Source organism: Anas acuta, chromosome 11 (genome assembly GCF_963932015.1).
Source record: "Anas acuta chromosome 11, bAnaAcu1.1, whole genome shotgun sequence".
In the NCBI taxonomy this organism is placed as follows: Eukaryota; Metazoa; Chordata; class Aves; order Anseriformes; family Anatidae; genus Anas; species Anas acuta.
Window position 1 is genome coordinate 10,508,646 of NC_088989.1, and position 22,709 is coordinate 10,531,354.

At 38.6% G+C, this 22,709-nt stretch overlaps 1 protein-coding gene across 5 annotated transcripts in view; it reads left to right on the forward strand.

Moving 5' to 3' along the window:
* The window catches only part of UROC1 (urocanate hydratase 1), a 38,948-nt gene that overhangs the window by 6,783 nt on the left and 9,456 nt on the right, over nucleotides 1-22,709 (forward strand). For 3 of the 5 annotated variants that reach the window (XM_068694119.1, XM_068694120.1, XM_068694121.1), the window contains exons 2-16: nucleotides 292-422; nucleotides 1,511-1,604; nucleotides 2,700-2,759; nucleotides 5,345-5,473; nucleotides 6,150-6,211; nucleotides 7,293-7,359; nucleotides 7,816-7,959; nucleotides 11,605-11,693; nucleotides 12,142-12,204; nucleotides 12,861-13,040; nucleotides 14,481-14,578; nucleotides 14,839-14,911; nucleotides 16,181-16,302; nucleotides 20,156-20,226; nucleotides 21,147-21,245. In XM_068694119.1, the coding sequence (XP_068550220.1) occupies nucleotides 292-422; nucleotides 1,511-1,604; nucleotides 2,700-2,759; nucleotides 5,345-5,473; nucleotides 6,150-6,211; nucleotides 7,293-7,359; nucleotides 7,816-7,959; nucleotides 11,605-11,693; nucleotides 12,142-12,204; nucleotides 12,861-13,040; nucleotides 14,481-14,578; nucleotides 14,839-14,911; nucleotides 16,181-16,302; nucleotides 20,156-20,226; nucleotides 21,147-21,245 (1,482 nt within the window). Of the gene's footprint in view, nucleotides 1-291; nucleotides 423-501; nucleotides 637-790; nucleotides 948-1,510; nucleotides 1,605-2,699; nucleotides 2,760-5,344; nucleotides 5,474-6,149; nucleotides 6,212-7,292; nucleotides 7,360-7,815; nucleotides 7,960-11,604; nucleotides 11,694-12,141; nucleotides 12,205-12,860; nucleotides 13,041-14,480; nucleotides 14,579-14,838; nucleotides 14,912-16,180; nucleotides 16,303-20,155; nucleotides 20,227-21,146; nucleotides 21,246-22,709 lie in introns of those variants that run through there. The other 2 variants (XM_068694122.1, XM_068694123.1) reach the window with 2 other exon arrangements.

Consider the following 22,709-nt stretch of genomic DNA (forward strand, 5'->3'; position numbering starts at 1 on the left):
TGTAGGATTGAACACTACTTAACGAATCCTTGAGGTCTTTCCATAAAGACTTGGGGGGTGGGAGGGAAGGGGAAAGTTATATACATGCAGCAAATGAGTTTACAAGGAAAGATGCAGATGGGAATATTTCAATGGGAAAGCAGGAATGGAAGCTCCCCTGGTGTGAGGTTGGCCTTTTAAATTAAATCGTCTCTGTAATAGCTGGGGCAGTTTTCCAGCTGACTAAAATTCAGGGCCACCCACTTACCTCCATTTCTCTTTTACCTATTTTTTTTTTTCTCTTCCTGGCAGCTTGCTTTGCGTAATGCCTTACGCTATTTCCCACCTGAAATACAGAAGAAGTTGGTGCTGGAATTTGCTGAAGAACTCAGGCTGTATGGCCATATCTACATGTATAGATTCTTTCCAGATATTGAGATGAGGTAAGAACTAAGGGGTTCACACTGCATTTGGCTACCATTTGCTTACCAGCTTTCACCTGTGGAACTGACTCTAAATAGTGATAGCACTGTGGATGGCACTGGGACCTGCTGTGAGAGGCTGGTTATTTTCCAGTCTTCCTGGGCTTAAAAGAGAGGCAGTACTTTTTTATTTTTTCTCTCTCTTCTCCTTCCTTGGAACCTGTATCTGACCCTGGTTTGTAATATGCTGTGCCTGTTGATCTTGGAGCATCGCTTCATTATAGGGCTGATGGGGCTAATGTTTGTGAAGCAGAACAGTTTTGGAGAGGGCTGCCAGGGGCTAGCTGCTTTTTTTAGACTGATTGATTCCTTTTTGCATCCAGCAGGGGTCTGGTTAATGTCTGTACATAAATCTGAATAAAGCAAGCAACTAGAAAGCACTTTAATTTCCACAGACATACATATTTCTGTGCTGTCCACACTAGACTGGGGTCAGCTCTTGCAGAAATCAGCTATGGGGACAACAACTGGAAGAGAGTCTGAAAGGTATTGCAAAGCTGGACTGCATATTTCTCCTAACTAGTTTTGTGTTTGAGAGTTTCTTTGGAACCAAATTTCAAGCTGGGCATTTTTTCTTAGATAGGATCTTAAATAACAAGGGCTAGTGAGCCTGAAGACAATTTTTCCCATTGCTCTTTCCCGTGGTATTTTGCAGGACTGAGCTGCTTGGCCTGGCAATTGGGTTATAGAGGCCAGTGCAAGTGTGAACCAAAAAATTCATGTAGAAAAGCAATGAGTGCTTGTGGCTGCCATGTTAATAAACAGTTGTGATTAATGAATTCAGCAAATGATAAGCTGAATGTGATCTTTTTTTTTTTTTTTTCTTTGCTTATTTCTGATTAAAAGTTGAAACCTGGTTTGCTTGTTAAGATACACGTCATATCAGTTCTGCACTTTTTCCGTTATTTTCTTAATCCCTCTTGAGTAAAAACCTGTAATTCAAAGGGATGTGTTGGCATGCAGGGATGTTTCTGTGGTGTGTTTTGTTGCTGTTACTACCATTATGAGTCCCTTGTTTGTTTCCTGACCTCTGATGAATACAATTTCAGAGCGTACCCCATCAAAGACTATCCCTGCAAAACCAAGTCAGCTGCTGCCATTATGCTGATGATCATGAATAATCTGGATCCCTCAGTGGCTCAGGTAAGCTACGGTGATAATAAAGGAAGCTAGATTGATAGAACAGAAACAAATCTGCATGTTCCTTCCTGCTAACATAAAAATTGGAGAATGTAAGCATATAGGTAGAATTAATCCTTGTGCAAATGATGCTCCTTCAGTGGATTGAATAGGATTTCAGCTGTACAGAAGCCTTTTGCTGATTCTGTGGTGCTGGCTGCTGTGTTAGCTAGGCAGGCACATTTTAGTAGTGCTAAGGCAGTCTCTTTGCAGAGTGATGTGCTAGAATGATCATTTCTGTGAGGCTAACCTTGTGAGGGAGTAAAGGCAATTCTACCTTTTTTCTGTGGTGGTTTTGATACCTTGGAATGTGGTTCTTATTTGCTAAGTTCTTTTGTTTTGTGCTGTGCATAGTTCTTCAGTCTCTGTAGGGGGTCCTAATTTAGACCTATGAGGACTTCTGCAGCACTAACAAGGCTCACTCCAGCTCCCACTATTTTCAGGAGCTTGGTTGCTATCTGTGAGATAGGCAGAGTTCAGCTCTTAGTGCACTGCTTCTACAACATATGTTGAAAAAATAGTGTTGATATTTCCTGTAGCTTGGCAAATTTAGCCTCAAGGACAGATTTACTAGAGGGTTACCGGACTAAGTCCCTTCTTACAAGCACTGTCCAGTGTAATGCATCTGTTCTACAAATGGCAGGGAAGAGACCGTTCAGCAATGTCCTGCTGGTCTTAGACTCTTCCATCCGTAAAAGCTAGTGGCAACCAAACTGGAAGCTTACTCAGGCTCAGTTTAAGGGATTTTACTGGCGTGTATGTTTGTTAAAGAACCTACAATCCAGGAATTACTTTCAAGCATTCTGTATCACCAAAATGCCATTGTAACAATAATAGATGCTTACTTTGAAAAAGACTTTTAGTATTTATTTATTTATTTATTGCTTAACCGTTAACTTTTTGGATGGTATTCCCTGTTTTTAATAGTGTTGGTGCAATAAGCTATATAAACTATAGAAAGAATTTATTACTGAGATTTTTTTTTTTAAATAACTTGAAGATACTGTGAAACATTTCAGAAAAATAATTGTGTTATTATTGTTAAATTGTCTTTCTCAGTTTCCCCAGGAGCTTGTCACTTATGGAGGAAATGGTCAGGTCTTCAGCAACTGGGCACAGGTAGGACACTGCTGGCTTTGCAGCTTCTTTCACTAAACCCATTTCACTGTCCCCCAGGCACATTCTGCTTAGGCAGAGTTTGTGATAATTCTTGCAGTCATTGTCTCACAATACTCCAAAACATCCTGTCTGGATAGAGGAATGCCCAGTTATGAACTGCATAGATGGGGAGAGCTTTATTTAGTAAGGAGAGCACAGACAGCCCAATAAAAATACTGTATTTTAAACATATCAAGCTGTGTAAGATGATGTAAAAGTTCTTTGTCTTTCTATAATGCATGTGTATGTGCCTGTACTTTGCACAGATAGTTTTAGAGGCAGAATAAATTCTAGGAAACAATGTATAACTTCTGCTTGCTTCTCTGTAGTACTTTTGCACAATATATAGTGGAATAAAAAGAAAAAAAGAAAACAGTATGGCTTTAAGAAAGTGTAGTCCTTAGTCTTTTTCCAATAAAATCAGATGAGCTGAAAATATTTGCATGCTAGCTGGTCATAGTGCACTTTATTTTCAGGCCTAACTCTGGACTTCTGATACTAATGGCAGGTGGGTAAAGTCCTGTCTGAAATCTGAACTGAGATGTTTAAGGTATAATTGTCCATCCAAAAGTGGCACTAAATACACTTGCTTTAATCCAAGTACTGCAAAATGCATGTGAAAAACATTTTGAGAAGAAATTTGTGACTTTATCTGAATCTCGCTTTATGCTTATTAAAAATTTCAAGCAAAACTAATCTGTAAATGAAATTCATCATTAAGGAAAAAAGAAATGGATTCCTCACTGTAGCACAGGACTGAGAGACGTGGTCTTTCTTCTTTGTGATTTTTATCTGTAGCTAAGGAAAAAATCATGGTTCAGTTTCCAGATCTGGTAAATGGGAGTTTAATGGAAGTCTTAGGTAGCTGTTGAGGTTGAATAATCACCTGTACCTTTTTACAGTAAAGGTACTATGGCAATGCACACCATTTCTTTATACTGTGTTAATTCATAAATGTCAATTATGCCAGTTATTGCATTGCATGAAAGTTTTACAGCATTTCTTGCATGTCCAGTGCCAGCAGTTCATATAGTGGCATTGCTTGGGCTGACATCACTAAGACGGATGTTGGGCTGCAAGGTGAAGTAGAAGCTCTGCCAAAGTCAGAAATTTTCTCTTCTCTTGTTCTCATCCAAGTTAGAGCTCTGACCTGCAGTTGTTGCACAGCAAACAAAACCTTTCTGTTTTTGCTTGCTTAGAGTAGCAAATCACATGAATGATTCCGTTATGATGGAACATTTTGTTCTCTGAGGCTTGAAAACAACATCCTTTCTGAAAATCTGTCATTGCAAAATTCCTAGGGAAAAGGCTGAGTTTGGTTTATATCATCCACACAGGCTGGTCATCCACACGCATTTCTACTGAATGACTTTTAAAGAGAAAAATATGACCAGAGGTAAATTTCCCCTTACTAACTTGTCTGCAAGCCTGCAGGCTAGGAAATACAGACTCCATCTTCCTTTTCCTTCCTACTTATTAGATATTTCTGCATTGACTGAAAGATACAACTAAGTATCTCACAGCTTCTGGTTTTGTTACAAGTTTTTCCCAGCCTGCTAAAGTTTTCACAGCTAGTTACCTGTTCTGTACTGGAACAAGTTCAAAACTTTTCATAAAACATACTAAATGAAAAGCAAACAAACAAAAACAAACAAACATAAAAGTAATTCTTTCCTGCCCAACTTAACTTGCTAAACCCATCTTAGAAATTATCTGGGTTAGAAGGGACTAGCTTCAAATCTGTACCCCTTTAATATGGGTGAAAGGCAGCCACAAAAGTTAAATGTGTTAACAGCAGTTAACAGCTGCTTCTTGGACCTGGTTGCTCATACTAAAATTCCCATGGAATATAATGGGCTTTGTAGTAGATGATAATGGATGTGAGTTAAATTTATAACAGTTTAGATGATCAAGTCTACTTCTTGGCACAGATCAAGAGTAACTATTGAATTATGCAGTTAGATTTGAGATGCATTTATTTAGATTCCAGGGTGTCTCTAGGACTCTCTTCATTGTCCATAGTGAAAGCTATTTTTTGAGAAATTATTTCATTAAGTGCATACTGTAATGATGATCTCTTGAAGAGATGACAAGAACCAGAAGATGTTGAATTTAACCATATCAGGTTAGGCTCAACATTATACATGGGTGTTTTGATCTCTTTTTAAGTGAAAATTTCACAGCTTGCTTTTGGAAAGATTGCCAGAAAATTGCTAGGTCCAAATGGTTAACCTCAAGATAAAATTAGAATGGCTTTAAAAATGATGCACTGAGAAGCTAGCAAAGCATTTCTGGGGTTTGTACTGCAGAAATTACTCTGGAACTTATTCAGACCTTTGCCAGTTGATTTATGTTTCCTGCTGAGCGATGTCTCTTAATGGACTTTATTAAAAGCAAGAATGTGTTGAAATGTCTGGCTGTTACTCTGTATGTGAATACACCTCATTATCTCTGTGGCTGCCATCATACTCTGTTTAGCAGCTTCATGAAGAAACATAATGCAAGATGGAAAGCAAGGAAAGTGACGGAATACGTTTCTCTTTCAGTTCTGGTTGGTAATGCAGTATTTGTCAGAGATGACTGAAGAGCAAACATTAGTAATGTACAGTGGACATCCTCTGGGACTCTTTCCCAGCCATCGATATGCTCCTCGGTTAATCATTACTAATGGCATGGTAGGTGTTAACATCTTGTTTTCTTTCTTTTTTTTTTCCTCCTCTTTGGTTTATTTTTCAAGTCTCTGCTGAATTAAACATTGTTTGTGCTACCTGAACTTATAATAGCACACCAAAGAATCTGGGGTCTAAATTCTGCAGTATTTGTTCCAGTACAGTCACTCTCACCTCAAGCAGGCTGATCTGCAGTGATGGAGAGAACAATTCTTGCCTTGTCAGAGGATTTATGTTCTGACTCAGCCTGAGCTATACGTATTCTTGACCAAAACAATTAATCTAGACTCATTTTGGAAGGCATGAAAGTCCTCGACAGTCAAACAGATGACCTATATCAAATGCTTAGATACCTGGACTGCTTTGCTCAGAAGGCAAGCTAGACAAATGTCCCTGCTGGTCCATTGCCTGTCCTCTTGAGCTATTCAATATTCATCTCTCTGTAGGCTGGTTTTGTGGCTAGACAACTGCTTTCTTTAAGATTTGTATGACAGCCATGCTGATGGAAAGATCAGATATATTTTGTGTAATACTAGAATGCATGGAATAAACCCCCTGAATTACTACTTCTGTTTTTCATTATTTTTTTGTGTGTTTGACCATGGAAAATTCAGGTGGTGAAAAAGATCTGCTTAAATCTTTAATTTGCTTATCTGTATTTTCTTTTTGATTGTTTTCTTAGGTTATTCCCAACTATTCTACCAGAGACGAATATGAGAAGATGTTTGCTTTGGGAGTAACAATGTAAGAAGATACCTTACTACTAAAATATACAAAATATTTATTTAAAATTTAACTCAGGCATTGAGCAATGGCTGGTTAAAATTTCCAATACAGGTGGATTTCAACTGCACCGCATAAACTCCTGATGTTGCAAAGCATTAATGCACACTTAAGTGCAACTGCTTAGGGGTTTGAGTTATGTTCAACCACATATATAAGGTTGTCATTGAGGTCTGCTAGGAATTAGTATTAGGTTTATGTGTAAGACTTGGCTGAATTACACCCTGAAGCCATAATCATAACCTAATTATAGGCTGGGCTAGTTACACTTTGCAGTGGTTGTTTAGCAATCTTCAAAAAAAACAGCTAACCAACCAACCAACCAAAAAAAAAACAAAACACATAAGTTATGAAGTTTTCCTTTAATTCTACACTAAGAAAGAGCTTTGAAGTAGAAAGCTATATATTTTTTAATATATTTGACATGTTTGTTTGTCCGTTTTTTTAAATGCTCATTTAGCCAATGAGCACAGGATTGTTATTCTGCTGTGTATGATGGAGAGAACCAATTTAAGCTATGAGAGAGCTGGATGTATATAGACCAGAATGCTGGAGGAAAGGAAAAGGCATGAGCAGAGTATGTTCACTGCTGCTTTCTCAGGGATTTTGTAGGAATGTGGACAATGATTTTGGGGTTACAACTTCAAAAAACAATTGTGACTTAAAAGTGGGAGTGCCACTAAAATCCAGTGGTATATGCTCAAATGGGAAAAGGAGCCTTTTTGAGTCTTAGTTGCTATGCTAAAAGCTAAAATAAAAATTACACTCAATTCTTTTGTTCTACACATTTTGGAGCTCAATAATTTAAAGAGTTAAATGATCTTCTGAAAGCCTGTTTGTGCATTGAAGATGAGGAAGGTCAGTTAGGTTAGGATTTTAATAATGCCAGACCTTCAGCATCAAAAAGAAACACAGGGGATTGACATGTTTCTTTCTTTTTGTTCGTTTTGTTTTTGTTATACTAGAAATATATTTAGAGGTACACAGCCCTCCTTCTGGCCTCAGTAACTTCTGGTTTTATTGTTTTCCTTGATATTGCCAGGTACGGCCAGATGACTGCAGGAAGCTACTGCTACATCGGACCTCAGGGAATAGTCCATGGGACTGTGGTAAGAAATCAAGGAAAGATTTATTTGTTGATAGCTATTGGAGGAGGGTATCTCCTGCAGTGGCTGGTGACTGGAGTGGTGTGGACTGCTGTGAGAGGATGTTCCAATTATCAAAGAAATTCTCATTGCCTGCTCCTTAAAAAAGCAGTGTCTTTCTACTCAGTCCATGACATAACCAGAAAGCAGACCTGAAGGAATCTATTGTCAAGGTCTCAATCTGAGATCACATCTAGCTACAGTAAATGAAGTATAAATTGACCAAAAGGAACAGAATGTCAGTTGGATGTAGGAAATAAGTGCCTGTGAGTCCCCTTAACAGTCCTGCTTGCAAACATCCATGTGTTACAGGTACCTATGGAAATTAATTGGGAAAATGTGACCAAAATTTAATGAAAAAATATGATGTGGCCCTTGAAGAAATACCTCCTGATAACTGCTATATTGTGTTGTGTGTAGCTCACAGTGCTGAATGCAGGCCGTCGCTACTTGAAGGCAGAAGACCTATCCGGAAAGGTGTTTGTTACTTCTGGTCTTGGAGGGATGAGTGGGGCTCAAGCAAAGGCTGCGGTCATTGCTGGGTGTGTGGGAATCATCGCAGAGGTGAGAGCAATTCTCTTTTGTTGTCATCTTGTCTTCGTGCGCTGCATTAGAAGCCTCATTCTCCTGATCACATATGCTCCTCTATCAACTCTGTCAGGACAAACTCAAAAAAAGATACTGCCTTCCAAGATCTGTATGTCTTTCCATTGCTGAGCATCTTTCACTGCTATTCCACCTTCTATCCGTTTGCCCACTGGGTTGTACTGTAAAGATATGAACTGTTACTTCTTATAGTTGCTTCACAAATACTGCAGAATGATTCTGTTAGATAGGCCATACTCAGCACTTGAACTACCATCATTGAATGTGTGAAAGGATATAACTTCCACAGGCAATTCCAATGGGAACTATATCTTCTTTTGCCAAAAAGTCTATCGGGTTAAAAAAGTGATAGTTATATTACAATTAACCTTTAATTCCTCTGGCACCCTTATCAGGTGCAGTGAAAATACCTGTTAATTATGGTGGTATGATTCAGTCATCCAGGTTGGGACTAACAAATTTGCTTAGTGTTGTGATTCTCTGAAGTCAACGAGATTTTGTAAAACTGGGAAACTCAAAGTTGGCTTCAGCATGAAAATGGTGAGGGTAATTACAAGCACTGAATTTCAGTTGTAGACTGTCTATCTTTGTAGACAACAAAGGTAAGTTCTGCTAAGAGAAAATGCTGTTGGGGAGAAGTTCTGTGCTATCATTTTCACTGTTCCCTGAAGCTCACCCACAGCTTATATTGTTTTGGAGAGTCTTCCATCCTGATGTAATATTTCTGTTCCAAATATGTTAAAATAACCCATCTGTTTCCTTCCATAAACAAAGAGAATCTAATAATGATCTGCAATTCAAAGATTGCTAATGTTTGAGTGATTAGAATAGTGTATGGTAGGATCCACTGGATACATAGATATCTCTAAGTATCATATATCTGATGCTGAACCTGAACAAAGTCTTGATAAGTATTCATATGTATAGTTTTCAAGTAAAATAGATTTTTATATAAAGAAAGTAATGTTAGGGTCTCCTAATACTTGCATTTTCAGCTATTATTTTTATCACGAAATTCTGTTCCAACAAATCAGAAGACTGGACTATAAAATCATTGCAGTAGTTTTTAACTGAAAATGTTGCTCTGCAATTCTGTGAAAATGGTAGCGAATTTCTTTAACGATAGTGACTATTGAGAAGTAATAAACCCTTCCATGCATTTCTTTCTTCTTGACAACCTTTAAATTCAGTACACTGGGGAAACATTCTTAGTGGAACAGATATAAGAGCTGACCAAAATGCATTGGGCTCTTTGATTGGTAGGTAATCAGCTCTTGCTACTGCTTCAGAGGAAGATTTTCAGAAAATAACTTCAGAGCAGACTAGAGTGGGAGTTTAGCTTTCTCGGCCAAAGTAGCTTATAAAAAGAATTAGCTGGCAGACCTCTGCTACGGACATGCCACTTGCTGCAATCCCAAGGATAAGAATATTGCAACCTAACCTGTAATAATTGTAAGTTCAAAACATAATGGCTCAGACTGCCTACATGGCATGCAGAAAATCTGTCCCACTCTGGCTAGCAGAAGTCTTACTCATGGAAAGTTAGAATTTGATCTATTTTGTAATGATGGTGCAAAAATATTTTTTTTTGCACAACATGAATTTTGCGTGTGTTTGAGATCTCATCAGGTAGATTGAATGAAGATCAAATTTATTATTGAATAAATTACTATTGAATAAATTATCTTGTTCAGACTTTGACTCTGTCATCATGAACTTTCAAATGCTAGAATACAAAAGGAGAGATTTCAGTGAATGCTATTCAAAGCAGTCCTTTGTCCTTTTCATCTCCACGGCTGCAGATGATTTTGTTCAGGAGACTGAATATCGCCTGGTTTTTATCTCCTGTGAGATGATCCTTGTCGGAAATGAGTCTCAGGAGCACATGTGGATAGCTATATATATGTACATATTATTTATTTAAGGAACTATTTATGCAAATGGCATTGATGAATTGTGCAAGAGATGTCATTTTGTCAGCCAGGGCTTCCGAAGCTCAGACAGAAGGGATTAATGGTGCAAGTCTTTTACCTCTTCTGTTTGACATGAAGCAGATTGTAATTTTATGAAATAGCTGTGTGGAGGGCCAGATGATCTCCTCTGAGCTGTGCTAAGCTCTCTAGGGTTACACTGGAGGTGACATTAGCTCATCATGTTTGTGCAATTTTTAAAACTGAGTTTAAAAAAAAAAAAAATCCCATATTTGAAAAGATGGTTCAAAGGAAGCTAGCTTTGAGTGTGCCAGCAAGTCTGAAAGACTTTCCAAGACTGTCAGAGAGGTTTGAAATAAAGTATATAAGGTGTGGTAACAGATTTAAATAGATCTGATCTGTATTATGCAGAGCTTTAAATGAACCCCATTCCTGTAATTCATATGGGCCATTTAATATCCTTTTCCCCTGTGTTGATTTAAATAATTCCCAAAGCAGCTGTCCCCCACGGCACCTGACTTTTTTGTTGAATAATTCTATTGGTAGTGACACTGCTATTATCATAATCTGGGGTTTTGGAAGGACAGTCTTTATTACTGATGTGGGAAATGATGGAAGGTTTCTCATGCTAAGAATAATTGGGGAAGAAAAGGTTTCCTGGTGTTCAAGCAACTCCTGAATACAGAACTTATTTAATTTACATATAAATACTTTGTTAATGAGAAATAATTAAATGGAAATGATGGGGGTGGATTATAGAGAAGTAAAAAATGCTTTAATGTAATATTGTAAGATACTCAGGTTATGCATTCTTGTGCGCACACACAACACTCTGGGTGTCTAAATCAGTTGCCACCACAGAAAATTTGCTTGAATTAATTTTGCCATTTGCTTTATGCCACTGATAACTCATTATAAATGTCTTAATGATGTTTATGCATCATTAAGTTTGTGCATTGAATCATTAATATGGAATCTGTGCCAAAGCCTCCACAGTTTGTCTATCCATTTATATTTTTATCCTGTTGTCTCTGGTGCATACACACAAACTGGTTCCAGAAGAGTACCAATTTGGGATTGAGCTTGTTTGGAGCTTCAAAGTTCAAAGCAAGAGGGGATTGAAGGCGTAGTTTTGTTTTGATCCATTCCATTTTTCACAGAGGCACCAGCCAGCTGGGACAAGAAAATACTTTCTTCTTTTCTTTCCCATATTTGGTTGAGATTTTCAACCAGAAGTCAAAGTACAAAAGTGCGAGTCAAAAGCAAACCATTCTTTTGTCCTGGGCAGTCTGGCAGAAAAGTCTGAGTTATTAGGGGAAAAAAAAAAGTTTACAATTTTCAATGAAAATCATCAAAACAAACATTAAAGATCACTTAAAATTGATGTAAATATATTACCTCTTGCACAATTTTAATGAGAATTTCTGGTTTGTAAAATATGATTGAGAAGTGATAGGTCAGGTTTTTTTCTAGCTTGTACCCTAACTGATAGAGAATGGGATTGGTAAAAATCAGAGATGGAAAATAAGTATTTGAACAATCACTTCATCTTAAGGCCAATGTAGGGCTATTCCTTTCACTCACTTGTTACTTTATTATTAAAAAAAAAAAAAAGTAAAAGGGACTCAATGGGAGAAACAGGAGTTTTAAGATCTTCTGTTATTTGTCTTAGGTTGATGAAGCAGCGCTTTTGAAACGTTACAAGCAAGGCTGGCTCATGGAAATCTCTAACAACCTGGACCATTGCATTGCTCGTCTGAGGTATGATTTGTAACATTCAGTTACTTTATCTCTGCTCCCTAATCCTTGCTTTACATCTTTCTGCATTGTGCTATTTTAGTATTGCATAGGGGGAGAGGTTGAAGGACACCACCTCTTACCCTAGGTCTGCTTTTGAATGTGAATCTATCCTTCCAAACAGCAGCTTTCCTTGTTAGTGACTACCAGTGCTTACAACTTGCAGTTACCAGTGCTTCATATAGTTTATATCATATGTTAAATGTCTATATTTTTTTCATGAACATGCATATAGCAATTACAAATAATGTTACACTTGAAGAATCAACCTGCCTAAAGGTCAGAAGTTCTATTGCCCAGATGAGTGTTGGAAACAACATACAGACTTATAGTTTTGTTTGCAATTTGTATGTTGCAAGTCAGAATTACGAGGTACTTTTTCTTCAACCTGTCTTTTTAAATTCTATTCTAGAGATGCAAGAAAGAATAAAATTGCCCTTAGTTTGGGTTACCATGGGAATGTGGTGGATCTGTGGTAAGTAGCATATATGGATATATTAATGTTCTTGTTTGTTAAGTCAACCTGGGATTAATTCCCAGACTTGGAAGAGAAGCAGCATTAAATGTAGTGCTGAGTTCATGACTCTAGATATTTATGAAACTGTATTGTCAAAAGAGGGATTTTCATCCTTGTGTCCCATTTTCCAGTTGCATGGGAAATGCATCATCTATCTTTATGGAACAGTGAATTTCTTAGGGAAAGAAATCAGTAAAATTCGTCCTTGGATGAAGAGGGAATTTCTCCATCTCCTAAGCTTTTGCTACTTGGTTAGCCAAATAGCCTTGACTTCAGTGAGGAATAGAAATATTGAGGCATTGATTGAATAAAAATAATCAGATAATGGATGTAAATTCTAGCACTCTTGTGACTTTATTCAATGGTAAACCTCACTGGCATTTGACTTACCTGTTGGCATTCCTGTGCAGGGAAATGTGAAGTATATGGTGATGAAGATTTGCATGCAACTTTTAGTTTCCCACTTCCTGACTGCTAAAATAAAGCCAGCTTGCCATGGCATGCCTTCATAAACAACTTTTTGTGATGGAAGGAGTTTGCCTGAAAGAGGAGCTTCAATGTGAGATAACAGCTTTTGTTCAAACATTTCATTTATTGTCTTTCCTTCCCTCTAGGGAGAGGCTAGTGTATGAGCTGGACACAACAGGAGAGCTGCTAGTTGATCTGGGGTCTGACCAAACTTCATGTCATAACCCATTCAGTGGGGGATATTATCCAGTCCAGCTTGGCTTTGAGGAAGCAAAGCAGCTCCTGTCCACCAATCCAGGGAAGTTCCGGACCATGGTACAAGAGAGGTAAATGTTTTGATGATTCATATTCTAACCTTTAAATTTTGTTGCTCAGCGAGTGATTGGATCTTTGTCTTTTTCACAAGAAGTTTCACTTAAGTATGAGTTACTGCCCTTCAGTAGAAAGCTGGGGTAGAGCTATTGTAGCAATAACACTAGTAACTGCTGACTTGGACTTACACGGTTGTCACTCGAAGTCTGGCAGACATGTCACCTACTCACCATTTTAGTAGTCATCACTAGCATACAAAATCCAGAGGCCTGAACACTTACGATTTATTTCACGTCTGAATATTCCTAAATTGCATTAGATTTTAAACATCCAAGGCAATAAATACAAATCCATGTAGACTAACAATTGGTTTAGGTTCACTGACTAAGGCATAAAACAGCAATTGGTAAACCAGGAATCCATGTAGCCTACCGTAAGCCAGGAATCCATGTAGCCTACCACACTTCTAGCTGTGGCTGGTGATACATTTTTTATGTAATGATATAATAAGGGGACAAACTTTCCCAATCAGTCCTCCCAGCTTTCTGCAACTGTAACCAAGTTCTCTTTAGCATTTTGATTTCAAGGAGCTACTCCTGATTTACAAGTTTGCAAGTGAAATTGGAATTGGATGTTACAAAGGGAACAATTTAGTATAATTTATATACAAACAAAGATGACTCTGTTATTGTTCACCTCAAATATTCTCACTGGAGAGCTATTTTCTAGTAGAAGTTAGAACATGGCTATGTAGTCTATTTGATTTTGGATTAGGAACCTACAAGAACCTTTCCAGTTTCCCAAGTCTGTATCATATGGACTAAGACAAAGGTAACAGGTGAATTTCTTGGAAGAGTCTGATAAGACCTAAACAGACACAATTTAGTTTGCTAGGCATTGGTTTACCTTTTTAGAGTTCTAAGAGGTTACACCTTTGCATGTACAACTCCACATGCAAGTAAACATTGAGATAAGAACTGGATATTGCTAAGTGACAAAGGTATCAGGACAATCCTTGAGTATAGTCCACTATACCCAAGCAAAGGGAAAATCTGGGCTGTTCTGGCCAAGGGAGAGGCCAGAACAGTGATGTCTGGCCATTTAAATTTTTTCTGTCTTTGCAGGCTTTCTCTCTGAAGTCTTTGAATTGTTTTTGCATATTTGTAAAAGCTGTTACTGCTTTCAGTCCTCAGAGCTGGCTGCACTTCTTTGCTGAAAGATATGACCCTTCACTGTTAATTGTTAATTGCAATGGCTATGCATCAGTTCAAGATTTGGGGATAACAGGTGCTACAGAGATTGAAAGTATCTTAAATGTCTTATGGGTTTATGTCTGATTTAATTTTTTTAGTTCCATCTGTCTCTACACTGCTTCCCTGCCTTTAGTGAGCTCATGATATGATTCTTTTTGATATTTAATCAATCAGGAATAATGGTTTCATTCTTTATTTCAGTCTGAGGAGACATGTGGCTGCTATTAACAGACTAGCTGATAAGGGCATGTTTTTTTGGGATTATGGCAATGCGTTTCTCTTGGAAGCTCAAAGGGCTGGTGAGTAGATTCTGGAGTTCTTAGATGGGAACGGGCAATTCTTAATACCTCTTTCCATCCCTATCCTTTGGTTGGATAGGGTTGGTCACAGCGTTATGCCAACTCTTTAGTCCCTCTTGTTCTATCACTGTTCTCTGGGGTCCTTTACTTCCTCTGTGGCTAAGAGAAAGCCTTCATGGGAACCCAGGTGCAGTCTGGTTATATATTTTATATTTTTTCATCAAAATCAAGCTACTGATGACTCTAAAATCCTTTTATAGGTGCTGATGTTGAGAAAAAAGGAGGCAATAAAACAGAATTCAGATATCCTTCCTACGTTCAGCACATCATGGGGTACGTTGGGTAGATCTGGGACTAAAGTACTTTAATGCTTTATGGTTATTGGAGACTTCACTTAATGAAAATCTGGCAGTGTAGTGTGTACAATGAAAAGGAATCAGCTACAGCAGTAGGAAATTTGATCTTACAGGTGTTATGTCAGAGTTAGTCTAATTCTCTTCTAATTTGGAGTAGTGCCCAGTATGGCTTAGGAGGATGTTCTACAAGCATCATGCTTTTTTTCTATTGGTTTCAGTAGAGCTACAAGGAAAAGAAGTGACAGACCTGGAAGGACGTGTGTGACTAGTATAAGACTCTGATAGCAGAGGTGTTTTGCTAATAGTTTGCGGTGAAAGGCATGACAAGTCTTGTTAACTTGGTGTAAAAGCTTTATCCTTTTTTGGATTAAAAAGCCTTATGAAAACAGATACCAGATGTCTGAACAGTAAGCTAAAACATTGCCAAAACAAAACTCTTTATTCCTTTACATGAATAGTTGCATTTTCTCTTTTGTTGCATCAATTTTCCTTAAGCAGCTCTACTCAAGAAAATAGCCAAGTTGCTGCCTCAGACTGTAACTATCTGCAAATTCACCTCTAAGAGCTTAAATTGAAGAGCTTGTCTCTTCAGAGCAGTAGAGCATAATTTCAAATCATTGGAGCCTATGTCTGCACCGAACTCAAAACACGTCTGAAATAAGACTTTTTTCTGCCTGTGTCACCAGCTGCACTCCTCACTCAAGCTTGTAGAAAGATAGAAAGACCTGAGCTCAGGACATCCACTGAAAGATTTGGTTATGACACCTTCTGACTCATGCTTAGCTTGCCTGTACTATGTGTATAAAAGCTTGAATGTAGGCACCCACCAGATTCTCTGAAGCTCGAATGAAGTGTCTTACTCTTGTGTGTAAACAATGTGGACAACAGATGAGTCTGGACTCAGGCACTTTCTCAAACCTACAATAGTCTGATAGTATAGATAGTAAATTTTATGAAACAGAAAACAAAATTGCAATTCATCTGATGGTGCACCTGTTTGATTGAACTGTCCAACATTTCTATCAAAATTGTTGTCTGACTGTATTTTTTACACGCCAGTCATTGGCTGCAGGAAACGGCACTGTTTAATTAGTTAATGGCTCCTGATGCTTCTGTTTAGATTAGTTCATTGAAAATGTTTGAAATTCTTCCGTCTCCAGCTAATGAAAGAAAAGCACTGCTAGCAGCCAGGATAAATAAAGAAAGAATTTCAACCATCTGTTAATGAAACATGTTCTCTTCCCAGGGACATATTTTCCCTGGGATTTGGGCCATTCCGCTGGGTTTGTACCTCAGGTGACCCACAGGATCTTGCTACCACTGACTCAATTGCCATGTCTGTGCTGGAGGACTCCATTCGTCGGGGAGGTAAGACAACATCCCATGCCCCCATCACTGGGAACGTTTTTGAGGACAAAAGTGAACTGAGTTGTACAACATGTGATGGCTTTTGGCTGAAACCACAGAAAGCAGTCTTTTGCTTGTTCCATATGGGCAGGAGATCTCATTCTTCCCAAAACTCGTATAAGGAATGTAACCAGTAGGTAAGATGTAAAAACACCAAGTAGTGAGGTTACTGATCCCAAAACTATTGCTTCAGTTTTGGCTAAGAGTATTTATTTTCATTTGTTAAAGATTTTCCTGTACTCTGTCACCTTGAAACTTTAAGGCAAACAGTATCTTTCATTAGGTCTCCAAGAGCTTCATAAAGGAATCAAATTGTTTTGCCCCTGTCTCTCAGGGGAATGAGATATGGGAATCTACAGAGGTTTGTGAGAGGTTAGTAAGCAGATCAGTGGCATGAAAGCCAGATTTCATGGGCTTGGTGCTCCATCCAGTGTCATTTATTTGGGATTACAATTTTGAGATCTGAAATTTTTTTGCTATTTGTTAATAAAGTGGCAGCTGATTCTGCCATTTGTGAAACCAAATTGGGATTCATGGTTGTGTATACTGCACCAGTATCTAGGAATTACACTCTCACTCTTCCATATCAAAATGCTGTAGTTTCTTTAAAAAATAATGTAGCTATTTTTCTGCTGTGTACTGAAATCACCAGTCACCTCTCAAGACTGAACTGATGCATGACCTTTGGATGGTTTGCATTGCAAGACTCGGAAATGGATCGGTTACTGTGTGCACAATAGTATGTGGGTATTTTTACAGATGCTACTGTAAAGCTGAGGAGAGAATTCTCTTCCACATTTAAAAAAAATAAAATAAAAAAATAAAAATTGAACTCTTGCACGTATATTCTTAATTCAAATTTTAAAATGGCATTTTAAAATCCCAACAGGTGAAAACAGGCTTAAGGGAAATGCTAGCAATGCTATTATTTGATTTGCTGTTGTGTTTGGCAGGACAATGGGAATAGGATTTCAAAGAGAAATGAAAACAGAATTTGGCCAGAAAATAAACAGCCATTCATGGGTTCATGTTCTTAACTGTTACACTTGCTGTTCAGTCCCTGTGGGACGTGAGCTTAGACCAAATTCCAGGGTCTGGATATACTCATATGCATATGTATCTAAAATCTGAGCCTGCATTTGAATTTTATAAAAGAATTGGTTGTGATGGTTGAAAGAAAACTCCACAGAGCTGAAGTCTATTGTATTCCAACTCTAAACTTTTGACCCGGCCTTGAACTCAATGTTAAGCATTCTTCCTCTTTTGGGGAGATGAATTTTTATGCTTAAACCTCACAAACTGAAAAAATCCAATATAGTTTTATTTGCTTCCAATGCCAAGGCACCTCAGCTTTAAATTAGCATTTGTGCAAGAGATGCAGCACTGATGACTGAAGTGTAACTTGGATTTACTACCTCTCTGGCAGCTTGGAGGCTGAGCTGTTAACAACAACACAAATCTCCCAAGAGCAAAAGGGAAGCAATCTCTGTGTTAATGAGGACTGTTCCTCTGCTGCATACACAATGTCTTCTAGTATTTTTAAAAGCCTAAAAAAGCACAGGAGACCATGAAATTCCAGAAGTAACATGGTTGCCTTGCCTGTTTAGGAAGGGATTCCTTTTGGGGTGTGGGATTGAAGGCTGGCAGCAGTTTAGCAAATGGAACACACGGAGCTCTTTCTAGAAAGTTAAGCTCTTTCTAGAAAAAGCTGTAAGATTTTCAGTTGCAGGAAGGCCTAAATAAAAGGGAGGATTCTTCACTTCCCCAGGGCTAACAGATGAAAACCAAACTGGTGGTCACCTCTGCAGTTTAGGACAGAGAATGACTGTTACTGGAGCTGTCTGGGAGAGACAGACATGCTGTGTGGAGATATGTGCGTGTAGGCAGTTTGCTCATCTGGCTACCCCTCTGGTGATGTTCTACAGAATTAACAGATGGATCTTTTCTATAAGTCCATGCACAGCGAGGTATGAAACATGTTAAGTATTCTGAGATGTTTTATAAAAATAGTAGAAAGGAACTCAATGGTTTATAAAATGGTAGAAAGGAACTCTTTCACTGTTTGGTTTTCTAGAGTAACACCTGTAAACTCTCACAAAATGTCTGTAATAACCTAAATTAATACTACCCATTACATTCTAGAAGATGTTTCCTTGAAACTTCTGAATGGCAGCACAATCCGACTAGGACAGCACAAGCAGATGTTTTGTCTTTCACTCCCTATGAGTCTAAGAGCTGACACGTTAATCCTCATCACAGTGTTTAGAAGCTCTCATTTGGAAGCAACCCATAAAGCCCTGACAGGTCCTTTTAGGATTGTTAAAGCTGTGTCTTGGAAGGCCTTCCTCTGCAAGAATAAATGTATTTTGTATTTCTCTTTAACGATATGTTTAACCCAAAGTAGTTCTAGTTTTACATGCTGTCATATTGCCTAAATGGAAAGATAGCAGTCTAAACACTCTGCTCAGTTACCTGGCCAATTTCAAGTTAGCAGTGTGCAGTTACTCCAGTTTGACTTGCAAATGCAAATCATTTGTACGTTATAATCTGACTTGTAAATGGGTGAGAGCTGGGAAGAGGTAGGAGACATGCTGTCTTGGCATCTGCAGAAATGATTATGATTTGGAGCTCCGGTGCACAAGCAAGTCACTGTGGCTTAGCATGCTGCCACATGCCAGCTGAGTCCTGGTGGCTGCCTGTGTCTCTCAGGCCAAAGTAATGCAACATAACTCTAGGCCAATCTTTGCCTGTAACTACGCCTTTAGGGAGTAACTTCCTAAGCACTGTAACCTCAGCTGTGCTCACATGCACTCTTTGTAGAAAGTCATAACTGTGAAAGCCCCCCGAATTAAGATAATAAGACAATGCTTCTGTGCTGCTCTACACTCCTCCCTTTAGTTACTCATGTGATACAGATGGTGCCATGCCTTTGGAGGCAGCTGGCTATACTGATGTTGCCATGTATCTGACTGATATGTGCCATATTTGCCTGTCTTTCACTTCAAATATCCTTGTTCTTTGTCCTCTTTGGTTTGGTTGATTGAGATGGAATTGCACAGGTATAAATGAGAGGAGAAGCTGGAGAGTAGTTCAAGATGTTGTATTCAATTCTCAGATAACATACGTGTCTAGACAAGGTCTAGGGTGGATTTACACACAGTTGCTAACCCGTAAGTCTTTCTGTGCAGTTTGTGCTCTAATAATGTGAGGCAACGTACCTCAGTTTGTAAGATATACATGACTGACTTCAGGTTTATCTTGGGATAAGAATGTTCACACGAGCAATTCAGTACAGAGCAATTGCAATCCTATAAATCTATATCCCAAGCACTGATGTAACTTATCCTCAAGTATATATTACCAGCTGCTTCTGAGAATTTCTGATAGATGCTCAGAAGAGTTATTTACTACCTGATGCAACACTGGGCTGTGGTACCCAATATCATGGAATTTGCTGAAGTTACTAATTTAGCAAAGGCTCAGAAAGTGTCTGGTCATCTAGTAGGCAGCAAGCCAGGTCACTGAAAATGAGCAGTATGTGCAGCCCATATTTCAAGGTTTAATTTAGTTTGCTAAAGACCTGAATGGGAGCTATAATTCTAACTGCCTGCTCCACAGCATCTCATACCTTTCTCTAAATATATTTTACCAATTACTGCATTGGCTGTGAAGAGGACTCTACAGCACTTTATATATGCGTGCTTATATCTCACAGCAGAATTTGACTTGCTAGTGCTGTCAGATGAATTAAATTAAATTTAGAGCATATTGCATTCATTTTCAAAACCTATTTTTTCTTGCTTTCTCTTGCAAGTGAGCACATCTGTGAAGCAGCAGTACCATGACAACATCCGCTGGATTCGGGAAGCTGGCAGGCACAGCTTGGTAAGTGCACAACCTCCTTCAGCACAAATGATCATTCCTGGTCCAGGACAGTTTCAAATGCTGGAGTGAAAAGTAGGAATGTGTATGAATGAAAACACTGTCTGTAAATACCAGGGCTCATAACTAAACATCTCTCCACAGCAGGGGTTTAGGGTGAGCTGAAGCAGTTCTTTCCCTTCACCTCTTCATCTGGAAATGTTAAAATAATACAGCAAGCTGTAGTCTTGTATCTGGAGTGAAACAGGCTAGTGATTCTTTCTCCACCTGATTTGTAACTACCTTTCAGCACCATTCAAAATGTCCTTCATTTGGCCCAACCTCATTAAGCCTACAGTTCTCAGTTCCCCTTTCAAAACAGGTATGTTATATTATGGGAAGCAGGATGGCAATGAAACATCCCTTGTTTTTCTTTTAGGGCAGGCTCTCACTGTGAAGCTAACTGGTAATACTGAAGGGCTTACATGTGCTCTCCTCATCTGGAAACCAGAGTGGTCTGTGGAGTAAAGGCTGGAGAGGAGCATAGCAGTGCAGGACAGATGTTCTTTGACATTCTTTGTCTCTGTATTTCTCTTCCCTTCCAGCCCACCACCACCAGTTCCAAACCTCTGCTTCTCAGATGTCGATAAGGGGTTTGTTGATAGGGGGATTATAGTTTAGCAATCAGGTTGATTTTAAAAACGGGATTTATTGGACAGTAGTGGCTGAATACAGAAATACATCTCACTGTTTGTGCAAGTGGAGATAAAACTCAGTTCAAAGAAGGGCTTTAATTTATATTTTCTGGAAGCTGGATGTTGATGAATGAATAATCTGTACTTTCTCCTACAGAAGGAGGCAATCCTGTGACTATATCTATCTGGGACCTGAAGATAAGCCAGTTGCACAGAGAACCTTATCACTCTGGCTTTTTTATTTTGCAGGTTGTCGGCTCTCAAGCTAGAATCTTATATTCTGATCAGAGGGGTCGTGTGTCTATAGCTGTGGCTATTAATCGAGCGATTTCTGAAGGAAGGATTAAGGTTTGCCTTTTTCCTCTTGATATGGTCCAGTAATTGTGTTTAGTATCTGAGGCTAGGGTGGCAGGTGGGAAAAAGAAAGCTTCAATCAATAAGAGCAGAAATGCCTGCCATTTACGTGGGACCATTCTGTTAAAATATGTTAAAGGTCAGTCCTCCTCTGTATGTAACCAGTATTGTGTTGTGTAAAGGAAGAGACAGGTTTAGAAACTGAAATACATTGCCCTTTATTTCATGTTGGAAATTTGCTTTATTCTATGTTTGAGCAACTGCAGGCACCACACTGTGACTTGCTGAAAACACAAGACAGGGTCTCAAACTCCTTAGCAGTGCCCCAAGATGACACATAACAAGAGGCCATGCCACTGCCCAGTGTTTCGTACCCTCAATCCCTTGCTTTCAGCCATATTATTACATCTACTGATTTAATTCAAAATTGTTCCTTAACTTTTGAAAGATTGTGATACCTGCTTTTAAACAGTCCTCATCAGTGTCCCTGCTGGGTGTATTACAGCAGCAGCAGACCTAGGCATGTTTACTCATCTCAATCTCTTTTATAGCCAAACTACAATAATTGCCATATTAAAAGGAGCAAATTCAAGTAAAATTTAAAATGGATTCCAGCTAGGGAAGGCTTGTGTTTTTGTTACGCAGAAAATGTTTTTTAAAATATTTCGAATGTTGAGCTGTTGACCTTCTCGGGATTCAAAACGAACATCACTGCAAGCTAGTCTTAAAAAATAAACCTGACCAGGCAGAGCACTCCCATGGAGCTGTGACTGACAGGGTCAGACTCCCAGGCCCTTCAGATTTTATGTACTTTTTTCATTTCTTCAAATCTCCATTCCGCCTCTTGCAAGCTGGGTACTCATTTCTATTTTCAATTATTTTCCAATCCACTGCCGGCATAAAACAAAGCCAGCTAATTCTAGACCAAACCATGCCAAAAGAGTGAATTATTCTTACAGAAGCCTGGTGCAAGACCTGCAGCTGGTCTAGATTCATACTGTTAGTTAAATTCCAAATCAAGAATGGACTTGTTTGAGATGCAGGAGATCACTAATTTTCATTGTTGCCTTATTTTTAGTCTTGAAGTCTTCCAAAAGAATGAAAACAGTAATATTTGCTATTTGTTGTTCAGAGAAATAACTACTTGTGAAGGAAGATTTTTTGCATTCTGAAGTGTCTTTGAAATTTCAGCAAAGAAAGGCTTCAGATGAAATTGCCACACTACTTTTCTTCTTCTTCCTGTCCTGTTTGAGGATGGCACTGACAAAAAGAACAAACTCCTTTTGCTGGCTATGAAATGAGGATGACTCTCATGAACAAGCAGCATATCAATGTCTCTTTGCTAATAAATAATAGCAGGGAGAGGAGATTTAGGGGGTTTAGGAGATGGAACAAAGCTGAGATTTGAGATGACTTCAGATAAAGTGAATTCAGCAAAATATGATCTGTGGTAACATT